The following is a 17,539-nucleotide window of genomic DNA, read 5'->3' as shown; positions in this document are numbered from 1 at the left end:
TTGACGACTGGCTAATCCTAGCTCACTCTCGAGACGGGTTATGCGCACACAGGGACCTGGTGCTCTCACACCTCAGCCGACTAGGGCTTCGGGTCAGCTGGGAAAAGAGCAAGCTCCTCCCGGTTCAGAGCATCTCTTTTCTCGGTTTGGAGTTGGACTCAGTCTCCTTGACGGCACACCTTACGAACGAGCGTGCCCAGTCGGTGCTGGCCTGTTTGAAGGCGTTCAAACAGAAAACAGCGGTTCCACTGAAACATTTTCAGAGGCTCCTGGGGCATATGGTGTCCTCGGCGGTGGCCACCCCGCTCGGGTTGATGCATATGAGGCCGCTTCAGCATTGGCTCCAGACTCGAGTCCCGAGACGGGCATGGTGCCACGGGACACACCGCGTGGCCATTACGTCGGTCTGTCACCGTCTTTTCAGCCCTTGGACCGACCTCTCGTTTCCACGAGCAGGTGTTCCGCTAGAACTGGTCTCCAGGCGCGTCGTGGTCATGACAGACGCCTCCAAAATGGGCTGGGGCGCTGTTGGCAACGGGCACGCAGCCGCCGGCCTCTAGATGGGTCCGCAGCTGCATTGGCACATCAACTGCCTCGAGTTACTGGCAATTCTGCTCGCCCTGCGGAGGTTCCGGCCGTTGATCCAGGGCAAGCACGTGCTAGTTCGGACAGACAGCACGGCAGCGGTAGCATATGTCAACCGCCAAGGCGGTCTGCGCTCCCGCTGTATGTCATAACTCGCCCGCCGTCTCCTCCAACGGAGTTAGCAGCACCAAGTTGCTGCAAGCCACTCACATCCCGGGCAACCTCAACACTTCGGCGGATGCGCCGTAACAACAGGTTACCCTCAAGGGAGAGTGGAGACTCCACCTTCAGGTGGTCCAGCTGATTTGGAGTCGATTCAGTCAGGCACAGGTGCACTTGTTCACCTCCCAAGAATCCTCCCACTGCCCGCTCTGGTACGCCCTCACCGAGGCCTTCCTCGGCATAGACGCGCTGGCACACAGCTGGTCCCCTGGCATTCGCAAATATGCGTTTTCCCCAGTGAGCCTGCTTGCACAGACCCTGTGCAAGATCAGGGAGGATGAGGAGAAGGTCGTCCTGGTAAGCACCCTACTGGCCTGCCCAGACGTGGTGCTCGGACCTCACGCTCCTCGTGACAGCTCCCCCTGGGCAAATTCCCCTGAGAAAGGCCCTTCTTTCTCAGGGAAGGGGCACCATCCGGCACCCGCGCCCAGACCTCTGGAATCTCCATGTCTGGCCCCTGGACGGGACGCGGAAGACCTAAGCTGTCTCCCACCTGCGGTGGTAGACACATTCACTCAGGCTAGGGCTCCCTCTACGAGGCGCCTGTATGCCTTTAAGTGGTGTCTGTTCGCTAAGTGATGTTCTTCCCATCAGGAAGACCCCCAGAGGTGCGCAGTCAGATCAGTGCTGTCCTTCCTGCAAGAAAGGTTGGAAGGGAGGCTGTCCCCTTCCACCTTGAAGGTGTACGTTGCTGCCATAGCAGCACACCATGACGCAGTCAACGGTGAGTCCTTAGGGAAGCATGATCTGATCATCAGGTTCCTAAGAGGCGCCAGGAGGCTGAATCCCTCCAGGCCACGCCTTGTTCCCTCATCGGACCTCTGTAGTTTTTCAGGGTCTACAGAGAGCCCCCTTTGAGTTTTGCAGTCAGCTGGGCTTAAGGCACTCTCCTTGAAGACTGCCCTCCTGACTGCGCTCACTTCCATCAAGAGGGTAGGTGACCTGCAAGCGTTCTCTGTCAGCGAAACGTGCCTGGAGTTCGGTCCGGGCTATTCTCACGTGATCCTGAGACCCCCGACGGGGCTATGTGCCCAAGGTTCCCACCACTCCTTTTAGAGACCAGGTGGTGAACCTGCAAGTGCTGCCCCAGGAGGAGGCAGACCCAGCCCTGGCGTTGCTGTGTCCGGTCCGTGCTTTGCGCATCTATTTGGATCGCACGCAGAGCTTTAGACTCCTGAGCAGCTCTTTGTCTGCTTCGGTGCACAGCGGAAAGAAAGCGCTGTCTCCAAGCAGAGGATCGCCCACTGGCTCATTGACGCCATAACTATGGCATGTCTCGCCCAAAACATGCCGCCCCCGGTAGGGCTACGAGCCCATTCTACTCGTGGTGTAGCGGCTTCTTGGGCCCTGGCCAGAGGTGCCTCTCTAACAGACATTGCAGAGCAGCGGGCTGGGCAACACCCAACACCTTTGCAAGGTTCTACAACCTCCGGGTGGAACCGGTTTCGTCCCAGGTAGTGGCACGCAACACAAGCGGATAAGCCCGGGATAGCCGGCCGGGTGTATCGCTTGCACATAGCGCCTTCCACCTCCTTTTGAGCTGAAGACGTGCACTGTTAATTCCCAGTAGTGTTCACAAAAGTTGTTCCCTGGTTGACTTCCTCCGAGCCCTGTGGCAGTCGAGTTTTCGGAGAGACTCGCTGCCGGCCCAGTACACGCGCTAACTAAGAGCCCGGTTCTGGGGTAGGTGCTCCGCATGTGGCGGTTCCCTGTAAGGCTAACCCCATGCGATCTATATCTTCCGCTAGTTCGTTTCCCTACTGGCAAACTGCGTCTTCCTTGGGCAGAGCCCCTCAGTCTCCATGTTGTAGTAACTCCTCCCCCATTGGGTAGGATCTACCTTGAAGGCTCTCCACATGGTTGGAAAGACCATGTGATGTATTCTTCCACTTAAATGTCCCCCCCTCTCTTGGGGCGAGGTGTGGTCTCCGCGGTGTCCTCCCCTTGGGAGGGACACCCCCCGACTAGACCTGGCAGCCCAGTCGGATAATCCCCCTTCTTTTTAGGGAGTGGAAAAAGAGAAGGGGAAAGAGGCCATGACTGGGTTAAACCTGTCTCTATCTCTGGGTAGTCGACTTGTCCCCAAAAAGGGCCGTTCGACACTCATAACTGTGTTGGGGGAGGTTACGTGTCGACCTGGTGTGCTGGCTATGAGGCACACAGCAAGTCTGCCCACCACACACCGCCAGTTCACGTAACACAGTTCAGCCTTGTGGCGTTTTGTATAGGGACCCCTAGTGTCACTACATTGACACCAACGTCGAGTGAGTGACAGATAGGGAACGTCATGGTTACTGGTGTAACCTCCGTTCCCTGATGGAGGGAACGAGACGTTGGTCCCTCCTGCCACAACGCTGAACTACCCGCTGTAATGGCCGGACCTTATATCGGCTCCTCAGCATAAAACCTGAATGAGTGGTTGCATACCAGCTCCTTTTATACCCGTATGTTCGGGGGAGTGGCATGCAAATACCACTCGCCAATTTTCATTGGCCTTTTATCAAAGACCAGAGGTGTCTCGGGCTCCCAAGAGTGACCCCTAGTGTCACTACATCGACACCAACGTCTCGTTCCCTCCATCAGGGAACGGAGGTTACATCAGTAACCATGACGTTTCAGATCCTAGTACATTGTAAACATGCAGCGTGACGTCAAAGGTAAGACACACAGGCGTAATGAATCTCAGGTCAGGTCTGACACTCATCCCTGATCTATATGATAAACTTAAGAGACTTATCATTGATTTAAAGACTGACATCAAACTCCTAGCTCTTTGTGGCTTCTGTGGGTGGTGAACACATCCTCTCAGTAACTGACTTGGTGTTTTAATAGTGGGGGATATTTTTGCTATGAGTGTGAGTGGAGTTTCAATTAACAGCTCATTAAGGAGAGATGACAAATGTATTCCACTGATTATTAACACCATTGAATCAAAACAATAAAGTCCTTAGCACCTAGTTGAGCCTACACATTGCTTGGAGACAGGCGCATATACACACACACACTCACACACATACATGCCCTCCCATCTCATGAGGACAGACCTAAACTATACGAAGAAACTGGACAAAAGCAACAAATCGGAGTTGCTAACAGAGTTTTATTTTTTTCTTTGAAAAACTTAATTAACATGGAAATTCTGGATTTCACAAGCAGTTCCCTTACAGTGATGTTGAATTCTGTGTTACTGCAGGGTCAGGCAATTCATCTGTGATAAGTTTAAAATTAATGCTTAATTTCAAATCTGCAGAATTCTTAATAGAAATGTGTCCAATATCACATAATATGAATGAATGAGTTATTTTTAAAGGCTTTATACCTTAAATATGGCATGCTGGCAGAATTCAGGGTGAGTGTTTCTGACTGATTATTCAGTCTTCCCTATTCCACAAGGGTTTTTAATCAAATCTGTTACCTGGGTTGGCCCAGTGAAAGATAAGTAATTATCCTTAATTTATGAGTATTTCGATTTATAATCAGCAAGCCAATAAACCTCACAAAGCATACATACACTGATGATCCAAAACATTATGACCACCCGCCTAATATGCTGTTGGTCCTCCGCATGCCGCAATACAGCGCCCGACCCGCCTAGGCATGGACTCTAAAAGACCCCTGAAGGTGTCCTGTGGTATCTGGCACCAAAATATTAGCAGCAGATCCTTCAAGTCCTGTAAGTTGCAAGGTGCAGCTGCCGTAGATCTAACTTGTTGGTCCAGCACATCCCACAGATGCTGAATCAGATTGAGATCTGGGGAATTTGGAGGCTAGGGCAACACCTTGAACTCTTCATCATGTCCCTCAAACCATTCCCGAACAATGTGTGCAGTGTGGCATGGCGCATTATCCTGCTAAAAGAGGCCACTGCCTTCAGGGAATACTATTGCCATGAAGGTGTGTACCTGGTCTGCAACGATGATTCGGTAGGTGGCACGTGTCAAATTGACATCCACATGAGTGGCCAGACAAAGCATTTTCCAGCAGAACATTGCCAAGAGCATCACACTCCCTCCACCTGCTTGTCATCTTCCCACAGTGCATCCTGGTGCCATCCCTTCCCCAGGTAAATGGTGCACACGTACAAGGCTGTCCACGTGATGTAAAAGAAAATGGGACTCATTGGACCAGGCGACCTTCTTCCACTGCTCCAAGGTCCAGTTCCGACGCTCATGTGCCAATGGTAGGCACTTTCGACAGTGGATGGGGTCATCACATGCCCATGACTGGTCTGCGGCTACGCAGCCCCATACGCAGCAGGGTGCAATGCACTCTGAGTTGTGACATATTCCTCCCGTAACCATCATTAAAATTTCTGTGACTTGTGCCACAGAAGACCTTCTGTCGGTTCGGACCAGACAGGATAGCCTTCGTTGCCCTCGCGCATCGATGAGCCTTGGGCACCCAACACCCTGTCGCTGGTTTGTCCCTCCTTAGAACATTGTCGGTAGGCACTCATCACTGCTGATCGGGAGCACCCCACAAGCCATGCCCTTTCAGAGATGCTTTGACCATGCCGTCTGGCCATAACAATTCGGCTCTTGTCAAAGTCACTTAAGTCTATACTCCTGCCCATTTCTCCTGCATTAAACACGTTGACTACGAGAACCGATTGTTCGCTTACCATCTAATTTATCCAGATTTTGACACGTGGCGTTGTTAGGAAATGATCAACATTACTCACTTCACCTGTGAGTGGTCATAATGTTTTGGCTCATCTGTATATATGCTACTGCACATCTGGAAACAAATTTTATGGGAATTTTACTTATTACTGTCAGACTGTAATATGTGAGTATACTGTGAGGTTATGTAGATCATCCTGAACAATAGAGGCTAATAGAGATTTATTTGTAATATTTAGCAAATGAAAAAGAAATTGAGTAACATAATTGTTGTAATTTCAATAGAGAAAATGTACAAACACAAATACACTACTGGTCAAAAGTTTTGAAACACTTACTCATTCTTTATTATAATTTTTTTTCCTTCACATTTTAGAATAATAGTAAAGTCATCAAAACTATGGAATAACATAAATGGAACTATGGGAATTATGTTGTGACTAAACAAAATCCAAAATAATTCAAAACTGTGTTATATTTTAGCATCTTCAAAGTAGTCACCCTTTGCCTAGAATTTGCAGACATGTACTCTTGACATTTTCTCAACCAACTTCTTGAGGTATCACCCTGGGATGCTTTTTAAACAGTATTGAAGGAGTTCCCATCTATGTTGGGCACTTATTGGCTGCTTTTCTTTATTATTTGGTCCAAGTCATCAATTTCAATTTTTTTTAAAACTTTTTTTTATTACATTTTAGTTTTATAATTAAATCAATATGGTGGCACACATATATTTTTATCCACAAAACTAATTTCAAACATTTAGATCAAAAGATCAAAAATTTTTAAGATTATTAGAAACATTTCAGTCAAGTGTTTTAAAACTTTTGACCAGTAGTGTATGTGTAGTAACCTGAAAAATAAAAAAGTGCAGATTCAACCTTGCTTATAGGTGAATTATGTAATTTCTGTGCTACTAGTGGCACCAAACGGAATTACAAAAATAAAGTATGTTTTCAAACAACCTTTGCCAACACCCATTAGACTCATCACGCCCTTTCGCAATGTCTGATTCCCTATAAACAAATAGGCCATACTAAATAAAAGGTGATAAAGTTGTTATGAACAAGACCACAATAACATACACACCAGACAGAAAGCGTGACAGAGGAAACGGGTCGTCCAATAACGTCGGATTGAACCAGACTGAACGGCAGCTGGGTGTGCGGGGGATCCAGCACATGAGATAGGATGGTTCTTCTGGTTACTAGTAAGCATAAAGATACATATTCTGAGTATCTTACAAATTTATCTGGAGCTCGGCAGTAATGAGCTAACGTGTGTGGCAATACCTTGAGTGTAGCTTACACGTCGAGAAGCAACTTGCCATGTTTGGCGTCTCCAACGAACACACAAATTCCCTCAAAGTTCTCCAACGTGTAAATGCAACACTAATGTTCAATCTGGTTTACTCCTTTCTCTGTCTCTGTGTATTTTAGCATGTCTTCAAATTTTGGAAAAGCTAAATTTCTTTTCTTCTCTATACGTCTGCCATGGTTCATAATAATCAACAGGTTATAATACTTCACCTTAATCAATGGGCACTATATCTCTGACTCATAATGCACTATGCTTTCAGTTGTTGTAGCTTTCTTGCATTTGCACTCTCTTCTTGGAACTTGAGGTAATGCAGTTACCTGCTTTGGTAATTGCCATTTACACAATACATACATTCTTGTAAACTGCTTTGGAAAGAAAGCAATGGAAATGACAAAGATCATATAATACATGTCTTAGCATGAAACCTGGATAAAGGTTACTCTCAGGTTGAATGAAGCAGTTTGTGAGAATGACAAACAGACAGGTCTCTACATACAGACAGCAATATAATAATATCTTGTAAAAATAGGCACAAATTATTTTATAATATCTTATTCTGGTTTATAGCATCAGATTACACTTTTTTCATTAAATCAATATAAACCTTCTACTCTCCAAAATAAAGAAAATGTACAGCTATAAAACCATCACCTTTTAATATACTTTTTAATATCCTATATTGAAAATGTCATATGCCTGTTTAGCTTATAAAGTGGTCTGCATCAATAACTGCATTAAACGTTGCTAATCAATAGAGATGCAGAGAGCACTGGCAGCACATCGATACATTACGTCAATATAGCCTACATTCCCAGCATTGCCTCCTAAAAGTGCAGTGGGTCAGCCTCAGAATGTTTACACATCCCATAACATCCCACTAACATATTGAATAAAACATCACCATAAACAGGTGAGTGGACTAGCGCAATTATCGAAAAGAATGGCCAAGAACCAACTTAATGGACTGATAAAACCTCCCACCCATTCTTAACCACCTAGCAGCACCAAAAATCAATTCTAATCAACCAGACAGTCTATATGAGGTCAGAGGAGATGGTTCTTGTGCTGAGCTCAGATACTCACACTCACTGTACTGCTGAAGCTGGGAGAACTCAGCCGGGCTCAGACACACCCAGTCACCCATCTCGCCAGTCGGAGCGTGTGCGGCGAGCAGGGGGAATTGAGGTGATTATCCTCGGGTGAGGTATGAGAATGAGATGGTGAGACCTGGCAGCATCTTAACTGCTTCCCTTATGAGCAGATGGCCAAGAGGCGTCCCCGGCATGGAGTGGCAAACAAGGGAGGGATGCAAGGACGAGGGTCAAGGTGAGGTGTGTGCCGTGCCACGCCACAGGTAGGAACTGTGATTTGGATGGGGAGGTGACAGGTGTGCACAGCGTGGCTGAACTGATGACCTATAAACCAGAGTGATCTATCAAAAGAGAGAGAGAGAAAATTAAAACAGTATTAGTGATGCCCCAAAGTTGACTTAAGTTTATTGACTATACACTGCATGATTTCAAGAATGTGCATCACTTAATCTCTGAAATTTCAGGAACATTGCAAACAGACATAAACCAATAACAATAGCCCATATATTTCCTAAATATCTCAATTGTTTCTATCAGATAGAAACAAGATTAAGAGCAAATGGAGACTTTTTCTTAAGTTTCCTGCATCTCTGATCTTTCTCCTGAGAAAAATCCTCTAGAGTTTAAGAAGAGATCTCAACAATGTCTCAACCTGTGCTCAGGATAAATAAGTCTGCAATCAAATTTCAAAATGAACCCAAACATCTCTCATCAAATTCTAATAATATTCATTTTATAGCTTTATATCTCCTAAGGAATGTTAGGAGAAACAACTGAGACATAGTTTATACTTAAAGACCCGTGAAATCACTTAACAAATCCAGATTTCTTGCCATCCCAGATGTGAATGATTTTCTTTCTTCTTCTGATTGCAAATGAAGATTTTTAGAAAAATATCTCAGCTCTGTTGGTCCTTTCAATGCAAGTGAATGGTGACCAGATATCAGAAGTCCAAAAAGCAGATAAAAGTAATCCATAAGAAAAATGCAAGGGTGTGGCTAAAATCAGTCTCAACCAATGGACTAAAACATTTTGTGTTTTGGTAGTGACATAAAAATAGTAATTATTTAAAAATAAACCATCAGTAGAATCTAAATAATTTCCTTGAACTTTTATTTTTTTTAAGAAGATCTTTAAAAAAAACAAAAAAAAAAAAAAAAAAACATTGAAAAAATTAATAAAAATAAAGTATTATTTTGATGTTGAAATTTAAGGGTGAGGGTTTGGGACAGCCACCTCCTAATAGAAAGTACAGTATACATTATGATTTAGTATATATTTAGCTTATTATTATCTTAATTAATGACTTGGGTTTTAATAGATCAAAACATATTCTTATGACATATCTAATATCAAAATTCATATAATTTTTAATAGTTCTTTTTATTGTGGGACTGCAATTTGCACCAGTTCGGTAGAATGGCCCACATACAGTATATATGTGCAAGTATCAGTATAGTACACAGCAGGTTGAAACTGATGTCCCGCCGCGCATTGCACTCCCATCTCCTGTGCAACTTAAGTGAAATTCGGGGCTGTAAACATACAGTATGCTCTTAGATGTTCAGGCTTGCAGATATATTTTCATATGGCACCACATTGTACTCGTACTACAACTAAACTTTAAAGTCTTATTTTCAATTTGAATTTGAACATGTCGTCTTCATGGACTAATTTGACCCACAGCACACACTTCATATTTCCTTGTCATTTAGACTGAGAGGAAGACAGTGGTTCCCTATCTGTCACTCACTCGACGTTGTATGATGCATATGAGACAGCTTCAGCACTGGCTTCAGACTCGAGTCCCGAGATGGGCATGGCGCCGCGGGACACATCGCGTGGCCATCACACCGGTCTGTCACCGTCTCTTCAGCCCTTGGACCGACCTCTTGTTTCTATGGGCAGGTGTTCTCCAAAACGGGCTGGGGCGCTGTTTGCAACGGGCACGCAGCCGCCGGCTTATGGACGGGCCCGCGGCTGGTTTGGCACATCAACTGCCTCGAGTTGTTGGCAATTCTGCTCACCCTGTGGAGGTTCCGGCCATTGATCCAGGGCAAGCACGTGTTAGTTCGGACAGACATCACGGCAACGATAGCATATGTCAACCGCCAAGGCGGTCTGCACTCTCGTTGCATCACAACTCGCCCGCCGTCTCCTCCTCTGGAGTCAGCAGCACTTCAAGTCGCTGCGAGACACTCGCATCCCAGGCGACCTCAACACTGCAGCGGACGCACTGTCACGGCAGGTTACCCTCTGGAGAGAGTGGAGACTCCACCCTCAGGTGGTCCAGCTGATTTGGAGTCGATTCGGACAGGCACAGGTAGACCTGTTCGCCTCCCAAGAATCCTCCCACTGCCCGCTCTGGTATGCCCTGACCGAGGCACCTCTCGGCATAGATGCGCTGGCACACACCAGTCCTCCTGGCCTACGTAAATATGCGTTTCCCCCAGTGAGCCTACTTGCACAGACTCTGGTCAGGGAGGACGAGGAGCAGGTTGTCCTGGTAGCATCCTACTGGACCACCCAGATGTGGTTCTCAGACTTCACGCTCCTCGCGACAGCCCCCCCTGGCAAATTCCCCTGAGGAAGGACCTTCTTTCTCAGGGACTGGGCACCATCTGGCACCCGCGACCAGACCTCTGGAATCTCCATGTCTGGCCCCTGGACAGGACGCAGAAGACCTAAGCGGTCTACCACCCGTAGTGGTAGACACAATCACTCAGGCTAGGGCCCCCTCTATGAGGCGCCTGTATGCCTTTAAGTGGCGTCTGTTCGCTAAGTGGTGTTCTTCCCGACGGGAAGACCCTCAGAGATGCACAGTCAGATTGGTGCTTTTCTTCCTGCAGGAGAGGTTGGAACAGCGGCTGTCCCCTTCCACCTTGAAGGTGTACGTTGCTGCTATAGCAGCAAACCATGATACAGTGGACGGTGTGTCCTTAGAGAAGCACGACCTGATCATCAGGTTCCTGAGAAGTGCCAGGAGGCTGAACCACTCCAGACCGCACCTCGTTCCCTCATGGGACCTCTCTGTAGTTCTTCAGTGTCTACAGAGTCTACAGAGAGCCCCCTTTGAGCCTTTGCAGTCAGCTGAGCTTAAGGCACTCTCCTTGAAGACTGCCCTCCTGACTGCGCTTACTTCCATCAAGAGGATAAGAGACCTGCATGCGTTCTCTGTCAGTGAAATGTGCCTGGAGTTCGGTCCGGGCAACTCTCACATGATCTTGTGACCCCGACCGGGCTATGTGCCCAAGGTTCCCACGACCCCTTTTAGGGACCAGGTGGTGAACCTGCGAGCACTGCCCCAGGTGGAGGCAGACCCAGCCCTGTCATTGCTGTGTCCGGTGCATGCTTTACGCATCTATTTGGATCGCACGCAGAGCTTTAGGATCTCTGAGCAGCTCTTTGTCTGCTTTGGTGCACAGCGGAAAGGAAGTGCTGTCTCCAAGCAGAGGATTGCCCACTGGCTCATTGACGCCATAGCTATGGCATATCACGCCCAGGACGTGCCGCCCCCGGTAGGGCTACGAGCCCATTCTACCAGGGGTGTAGCAGCCTCCTGGGCCCTGGCCAGGGGTGCCTCTCTAACAGACATTTGCAGAGCAGTGGGCTGGGCAACACCCAACACCTTTGCAAGGTTCTACAACATCCGGGTGGAACTGGTTTCGTCCCAGGTAGTGGCATGCAATACAAGCGGATAAGCCCGGGATAGCCGGCCGGGTGTATCGCTTGCACAGTGCCTTTCACCTCCTCTGAGCTGAAGATGTGCACCATTAATTCCCAGTAGTGTTCACAAACTATGTTCCCTGGTTGACTTCCTCCGAGCCCTGTGGCAGTCGAGTTTTCGGAGAGACTCGCTGCTGACCCAGTACAAGTGCTAACTAAGAGCCCTGTTCTGGGGTAGGTGCTCCGCATGTGGCGGTTCCCCATAAGGTATGTATATCTTCCGCTAATTAATTTCCCTGTCGGTAAACTGCGTTTTCCTTGGGCAGAGCCCCCTCTGCCACAGTCTCCATGTTTGTAGTAATTACTCCCCCGTTGGGTAGGATCTACCATGAGACTTCTCCACATGGTCGGCAAGACCATGTGACGTATTTTCCACTTAAATATCCCCCCTTCTCTTTGGGCGAGGTATGGTCTCCGCGGTGTCCTCCCCTTGGGAGGGACACCCCCCGACTAGACCTGGCGGCCCAGTCGGATAATCCCCCTTGTTTTTTAGGGAGTGGAAAAAAGAAGGGGGAAAGAGGCCATGACTGGGTTAGCCTGTCTCTATCTTTTGGGTAGTCGACTTGTCCCCAAAGGGCCATTCGACACTCATAACTATGTTGGGAGAGGTTACGTGTTGGCCTGGTGCGCTGGCTATGAGGCACACAGTTGTCTGCCCATCACACACCGCTAGTTCACGTAACACAGTTCAGCCAGTTGCTGCGTTTTGTATAGGGACCCCTAGTGTCACTACATCAACACAACATCGAGTGAGTGACAGATAGGGAATGTCCTGGCTACTTGCGTAACCTCCGTTCCCTGATGGAGGGAACGAGACGTTGTGTCCCTCCTGCCACAACGCTGAACTACCCGCTGAAATGGCCGGACCTTATCTCGGCTCCTCAGCATAAAACCTGAATGAGTGGTTGCATACCAGCTCCTTTTATACCCGTATGTCCGGGGGAGTGGCATGCAAATACCACTCGCCAATTTTCATTGGCCTTTTATCAAAGACCAGAGGTGTCTCGGGCTCCCAAGAGTGACCCCTAGTTTCACTACATCGACACAATGTCTTGTTCCCTCCATCAGGGAACGAAGGTTACGCAAGTAACCAGGACGCTTAAGTGCTAACAGTGTCCTTATGTGTACATAACATGCCCTACATGTTAAACCCATCAAATTATCTCTCTTTTGTTTTTTAATTAACCAATCTGTTAATTTTTAACCAATAGTAGTATTAGTCAAAAAATCCATAATGCCAGTTAATCAGTTAACCGGTTAACCGTCTACATCCCTAGTACACAGTAAGCAATTCCGTATGCTGTCTTTGCCTTAAATTGGGCATTTTTCCCTCTACAGTTCACCCAGTTAAAACAGGATAGCTCTGCTCCACCATATAGCTCTGAGTTCAAAGGGACACTCAGCAAATGACTAACATGGGCTTGGCCTGCTTCTGTGCTCAGCATGCTGCACCAATCAATGTCTCTCTTTTCTCTGCCTCTGCTGAATACTCTCATTCTGTGTCTCTGTTTCTCTCTCTCTCATTCTGTATCTCTCCCTGTGCGGACACTCTCAATGAGTTTGAGCACAGAGAAAAATCAACTGCCATTTGCTAGCACTTCCATAGGGAGTAAAGAAACTGCCAAAATCTCTGTAAGGAGCCAACACATGGAAAAACTGCAGTAATGAGAAGAGGAAGAGACAGAGTAAAAAGACAAAAATCGATGGAGTTGATAGAGCTGCCATGAGTTACAGCATGGCAGGGAGTAACTTCACGTTCCCTGGTTTAAAAAGCCCGGAGTGATGAGTGGTGTTTGTTGTATAGGGAGAAAATATTTGTAACTTTGAACATAAGCAAGGGACAGGATAAGGATTATAACATATTTTTCTTTTACACAGCATACTTTACTGTCTGATTATATCTTAGCAAAACAGCACTGCCATTCAAAACAGGAAAACAGTTGTGAAATTGTCAAAAGAGCCATTTGGCAAGCAGCAAATGATACAATGGGTTGCTTTAGAAAATAGTAGACAGTTAATTTAAAATAGAAGAAAATAGCAGAGATCATCACTGAGCGGAATCTATATGACCCAGAGCTGCTTAGACATGTATTACCTATTCATACTTATTTATTTAACATTCTTGGGGAGAGTACATGTCCAGATAGCATTGTGTTCATTATTCCTGATTACATTGTATAAGGCATGTGTGATCTACTGTATATATTTATTTCAGGGCTAATGTAATCAGGACTTTAGGCATGTTTTTGATTTGGGATGTATTAAAAGTGTGGCACAGGCTTATTAAAACCAGATGTCCAGAATTCACATATCTGCATGTCAACATTAGTGTAGGTTGAACATCTGAATAGAACGTTCCAAATTCCATAACTTTAGTCAGTTCATAAATCATTATTAACAAACACCAAATAAAGTATAAAGATACATGTTTTTTTTTTTTTTTTTTTATGCTTTAAAACAAACAATGCTTTAAATGCATAAAAACACAGCAGAGCTAAGGAAATAAGACACTAATTGAAACATTGGTTTAGATTTAGTTTAATTACTGATGATTATCTTTGTATAATGAAATGATCAATTCATTAATGCAGAATCACACAAGCCTGTCTGGTAGTGTGGAAATAATAAATGACTCATTAAAATGGAGGATTTTCCTTAATAACTCATTTCACTTTAAAATGATTTATTGGTCCATATATCAAAAATGATGTGAATTTATTATTGCTTTTCCAAAAAAAAAAAAAAAAAAAAAGTATAAGAGCACTGTTGTTCTACACTGATAAGTGTTAACCTAAAGAAATTTGCTTCGTGTGTACCATCTAAATTAACTGGTTTGATTCAGAACAAATATTATTTAACATCACCGAATCAACCTGAATACAGTAAGTTACACCAACAAAATGTTTCAGAGGGCAACTTACTACATGTTGATGATAGAGTACTAAAACAAATAATTATGTGCCATTTGTTTTTTCATGAACATTGATAATGAAACTTCAGATTTTGAAGTCAAAGTTCACAGCTCTTCTTCTGAACATGTTTTTTTAAAGGTATCATTCCTTCATTGCTATTTATCTAGGCAGGATAAAAACTTCATGGGGTCTGAGGATGACATCATGCTTACTGTGGTGCCTCAAACAGACAGGTTGAAAATGAGTTTTTATTGAGGTACATCAATTTCCTGCTGCTATTACACTGCAAGAAGTCAAATCCACTCCCTCCATCCTTATGAAACGAGACATGCTCTGCTGGGTGGTAAAAGGTGAAAAGATAAAAAAAACATGTAAATACATAACCGTCATCTGTTGAGACAGTGGTTTGTGGTGAAGGATTTAAAGGAATATATCACCCAAAAATTTACATACCTCTATTTTGTTTCAAACACGTATGACTTTCTTCTGTGAAAAACAAAAGGAAATGTAAGACAGAATATTAGCCTCAGTCACCATTCATTTTCATTGTATGGAAAAATGTTTGAAAATTAGTGAATATTTTTCTTTTGTGTTCCATTGAAAAAAGAAAGTTATATGGGTTTGGAACAACATGAGAGTAAGTATGTGATAACAGATTCTTCATTTTTGGGTAAACTATTCCTTTAATTGTAGCGTAAACGGACGATGGAAAATCTTTTTTATCCTCCCACCATGCAAACCGCTTCTGGCCCTCTTTTGCACACTCTCTCCTTCTCTCCACTCTCACTCACTTCCTTCTTACAGTTAAAAAAAAGCTGTTCCTTCCAGTGTGGGTTGAACTCATTACTCATAGTATTTTTCTACTGTCCTCCTAATATTATAATGCAAACTATACAGTGCATCCAAGCATTATAAGTGTCAAGGGCAGAATACACTAATCGGCCAGTGAAGGAAATGTGGAAATTGTACAAAAGAAGGATACAGAGACAAATTTGATAACTGTACTGTACAAAAGTTTGTGCGTTACAGTACGTGCTGAATCTGATCAATAGGATGGGGCCACCCCTCTGAGCAGAGAGGGATTCTGTTTACTCAGACAGTTGCCAGGCAACCTGACGTCATAAGTTTGCAGCAAGGAGATGAACTGATGGTGGTTATGTGTTTGTGTATGCGTGTATTTGTGTGTGTGTGTGTGTGTGTGTATGAGAGTATCTATGCATTAACTAGCCCAGATTAAAGACAAAATAGCACAAACAATTTTTGTACCCTTAAATCTGTGGGCATGTGAACAAATTTTGTGTACATAAAAAAGAAGCATGCTGCAACATAAACGTATGGCACACATTTCTAAAGCTAACTCATTTTTGAATTTGTCCATTTATGGCCGCCAGCAGAATGAATGGATAATTATATCAGTGGCAGTTCATTCTCTAGTTCAGGCCCTACAGCTGCCATTGCTCTTCCCATCCTCTCAAAATCCCAACAAAAATAACATAAAAATCCCATCTGACGCATGAGTTTGTGGCACTTGGAAAATGAATGCTTTAGAAATACGATTGCCTTAGCATAAAAAGATCTCTAAATGGATTTCTTTACAGAAAATAAAGTGGTTTCTGTAAGTATTTCCTTTAATAATGGCCATAAACTACTGTATATGAAATTAATAATAACTATTACAAACTTAATTGTCGTAAAATCTCATATACAGTACAAAAGGAGGGGAATGATCCAAATGGTAATTAACATGGAATGGAACCAAAACCCAAATTTCAAAATATAAACAGTTTAAACTGCTGTTTGTGTGTCTTTCAAATACTGTAACTGAGTAGTTCACGCATTTATTTTATGCTAATTCATAAAAGCCTAAATTGCAAAAAACAAAAGACAAACAAACTTTCTTTGACTTTAAAAGTATTTACTTTGTATTTTCAGCTGAGTTCTCCACACTCAGAACAATAAAAATAGGCGTAGCACTGAAATTTGATGCATCGCGCTGCTTTCGCAGTGTGAATATTGTAACCTGTAAATACATGTGCAGTGTGAAATAGGCTCAAGCGTTGTAACATAATTTTAAATGACTAAGCTTACTAAACGTATTATGTACCGTTATTATGATTTTTATCTCAACCTAAAAATGTGCATCATGTGGTAACATCTAAATTAACTGGATTTAAAATAACATTCTGGGTTCAATACACGTTAAGCTCTATCGACAGCATTTGCAGCATAAAGTTGATTACCACAAAAATCATTTTGACTTGTTCCTCCTTTTCTTTAAAAAAAGCAAAAATCAAAGTGACAATGGAAGTGAATGGGGTCCATTTTTGGAGGGTTAAAAGACAGAAATGTGAATCTTATAATTTTATAAAAGCACTTACATTAATTCGTCTGTTAAATAGGGCTGCAACTAACAATTATTTTGATAATCGACAAATCTAACGACTATTAGAAAGATTATTTGACTATGCGGGTGATTATTGCAGTGATTAATCATTAGCTCTTAACTGACTATTCAGCTTATGCCTCGACTTAAAAGTTTGTATTAAACGTGCTTACTAACAATAAAGAGGACAAAATCATCTTTTAAAAATTCTTCTAAATGATATCCACAGAATTATAAAGAAAACTTAAGTAAAATTAAGTTTAATTCATTAAAAAAATTCACTGCAAGGAGTCAAGTGATGCCATGCGAGGTTCGGACGTGTGAACAGTGAGCTCTGTGCCCTTTGCTAGTTTTAACACTATTAATGACATAAACCGGTGAGATTTGTTACACTCTGTTCCATAACAGTTCTAGGAGGACAATATGTCAAATAATTCAAAATCCTCAGGCTCTGGAGACATTAAAAGACACTTACATGCTCAAGTTGACACCCCCGAGGCCCCAAGCCAGGGAGCCAATTTGGTAGAAGAAATGATGGAAATTCAGCGAGAGATTCTGAACATGTCGGCAATGCTGACGAAGGTCATTGCTGACTTGGAGGATCTTGCTGTATTACGTCGATCAATCACTGCCATGGAGACTAAATTCTCTGAGGTGGTTACAAGATTGGGGGATGTC

General features: G+C 44.3%; 1 protein-coding gene across 7 annotated transcripts in view; it reads right to left on the bottom strand.

The window, feature by feature from the left end:
- Positions 1-17,539, bottom strand: part of LOC127447091 (diacylglycerol kinase beta-like) — a 220,552-nt gene that overhangs the window by 168,689 nt on the left and 34,324 nt on the right. For 5 of the 7 annotated variants that reach the window (XM_051708618.1, XM_051708624.1, XM_051708616.1 and 2 more), the window contains exon 2: positions 7,833-8,181. In XM_051708618.1, coding sequence (XP_051564578.1) covers positions 7,833-7,893 — 61 coding nt within the window. In that variant the 5' untranslated portion in view covers positions 7,894-8,181. Of the gene's footprint in view, positions 1-7,832; positions 8,182-14,690; positions 14,815-14,931; positions 14,965-17,539 lie in introns of those variants that run through there. The other 2 variants (XM_051708619.1, XM_051708620.1) reach the window with 2 other exon arrangements.

This window comes from Myxocyprinus asiaticus, chromosome 10 (genome assembly GCF_019703515.2).
Source record: "Myxocyprinus asiaticus isolate MX2 ecotype Aquarium Trade chromosome 10, UBuf_Myxa_2, whole genome shotgun sequence".
NCBI classification, from domain to species: Eukaryota; Metazoa; Chordata; class Actinopteri; order Cypriniformes; family Catostomidae; genus Myxocyprinus; species Myxocyprinus asiaticus.
This window is presented reverse-complemented; position numbering and strand designations above follow the sequence as displayed.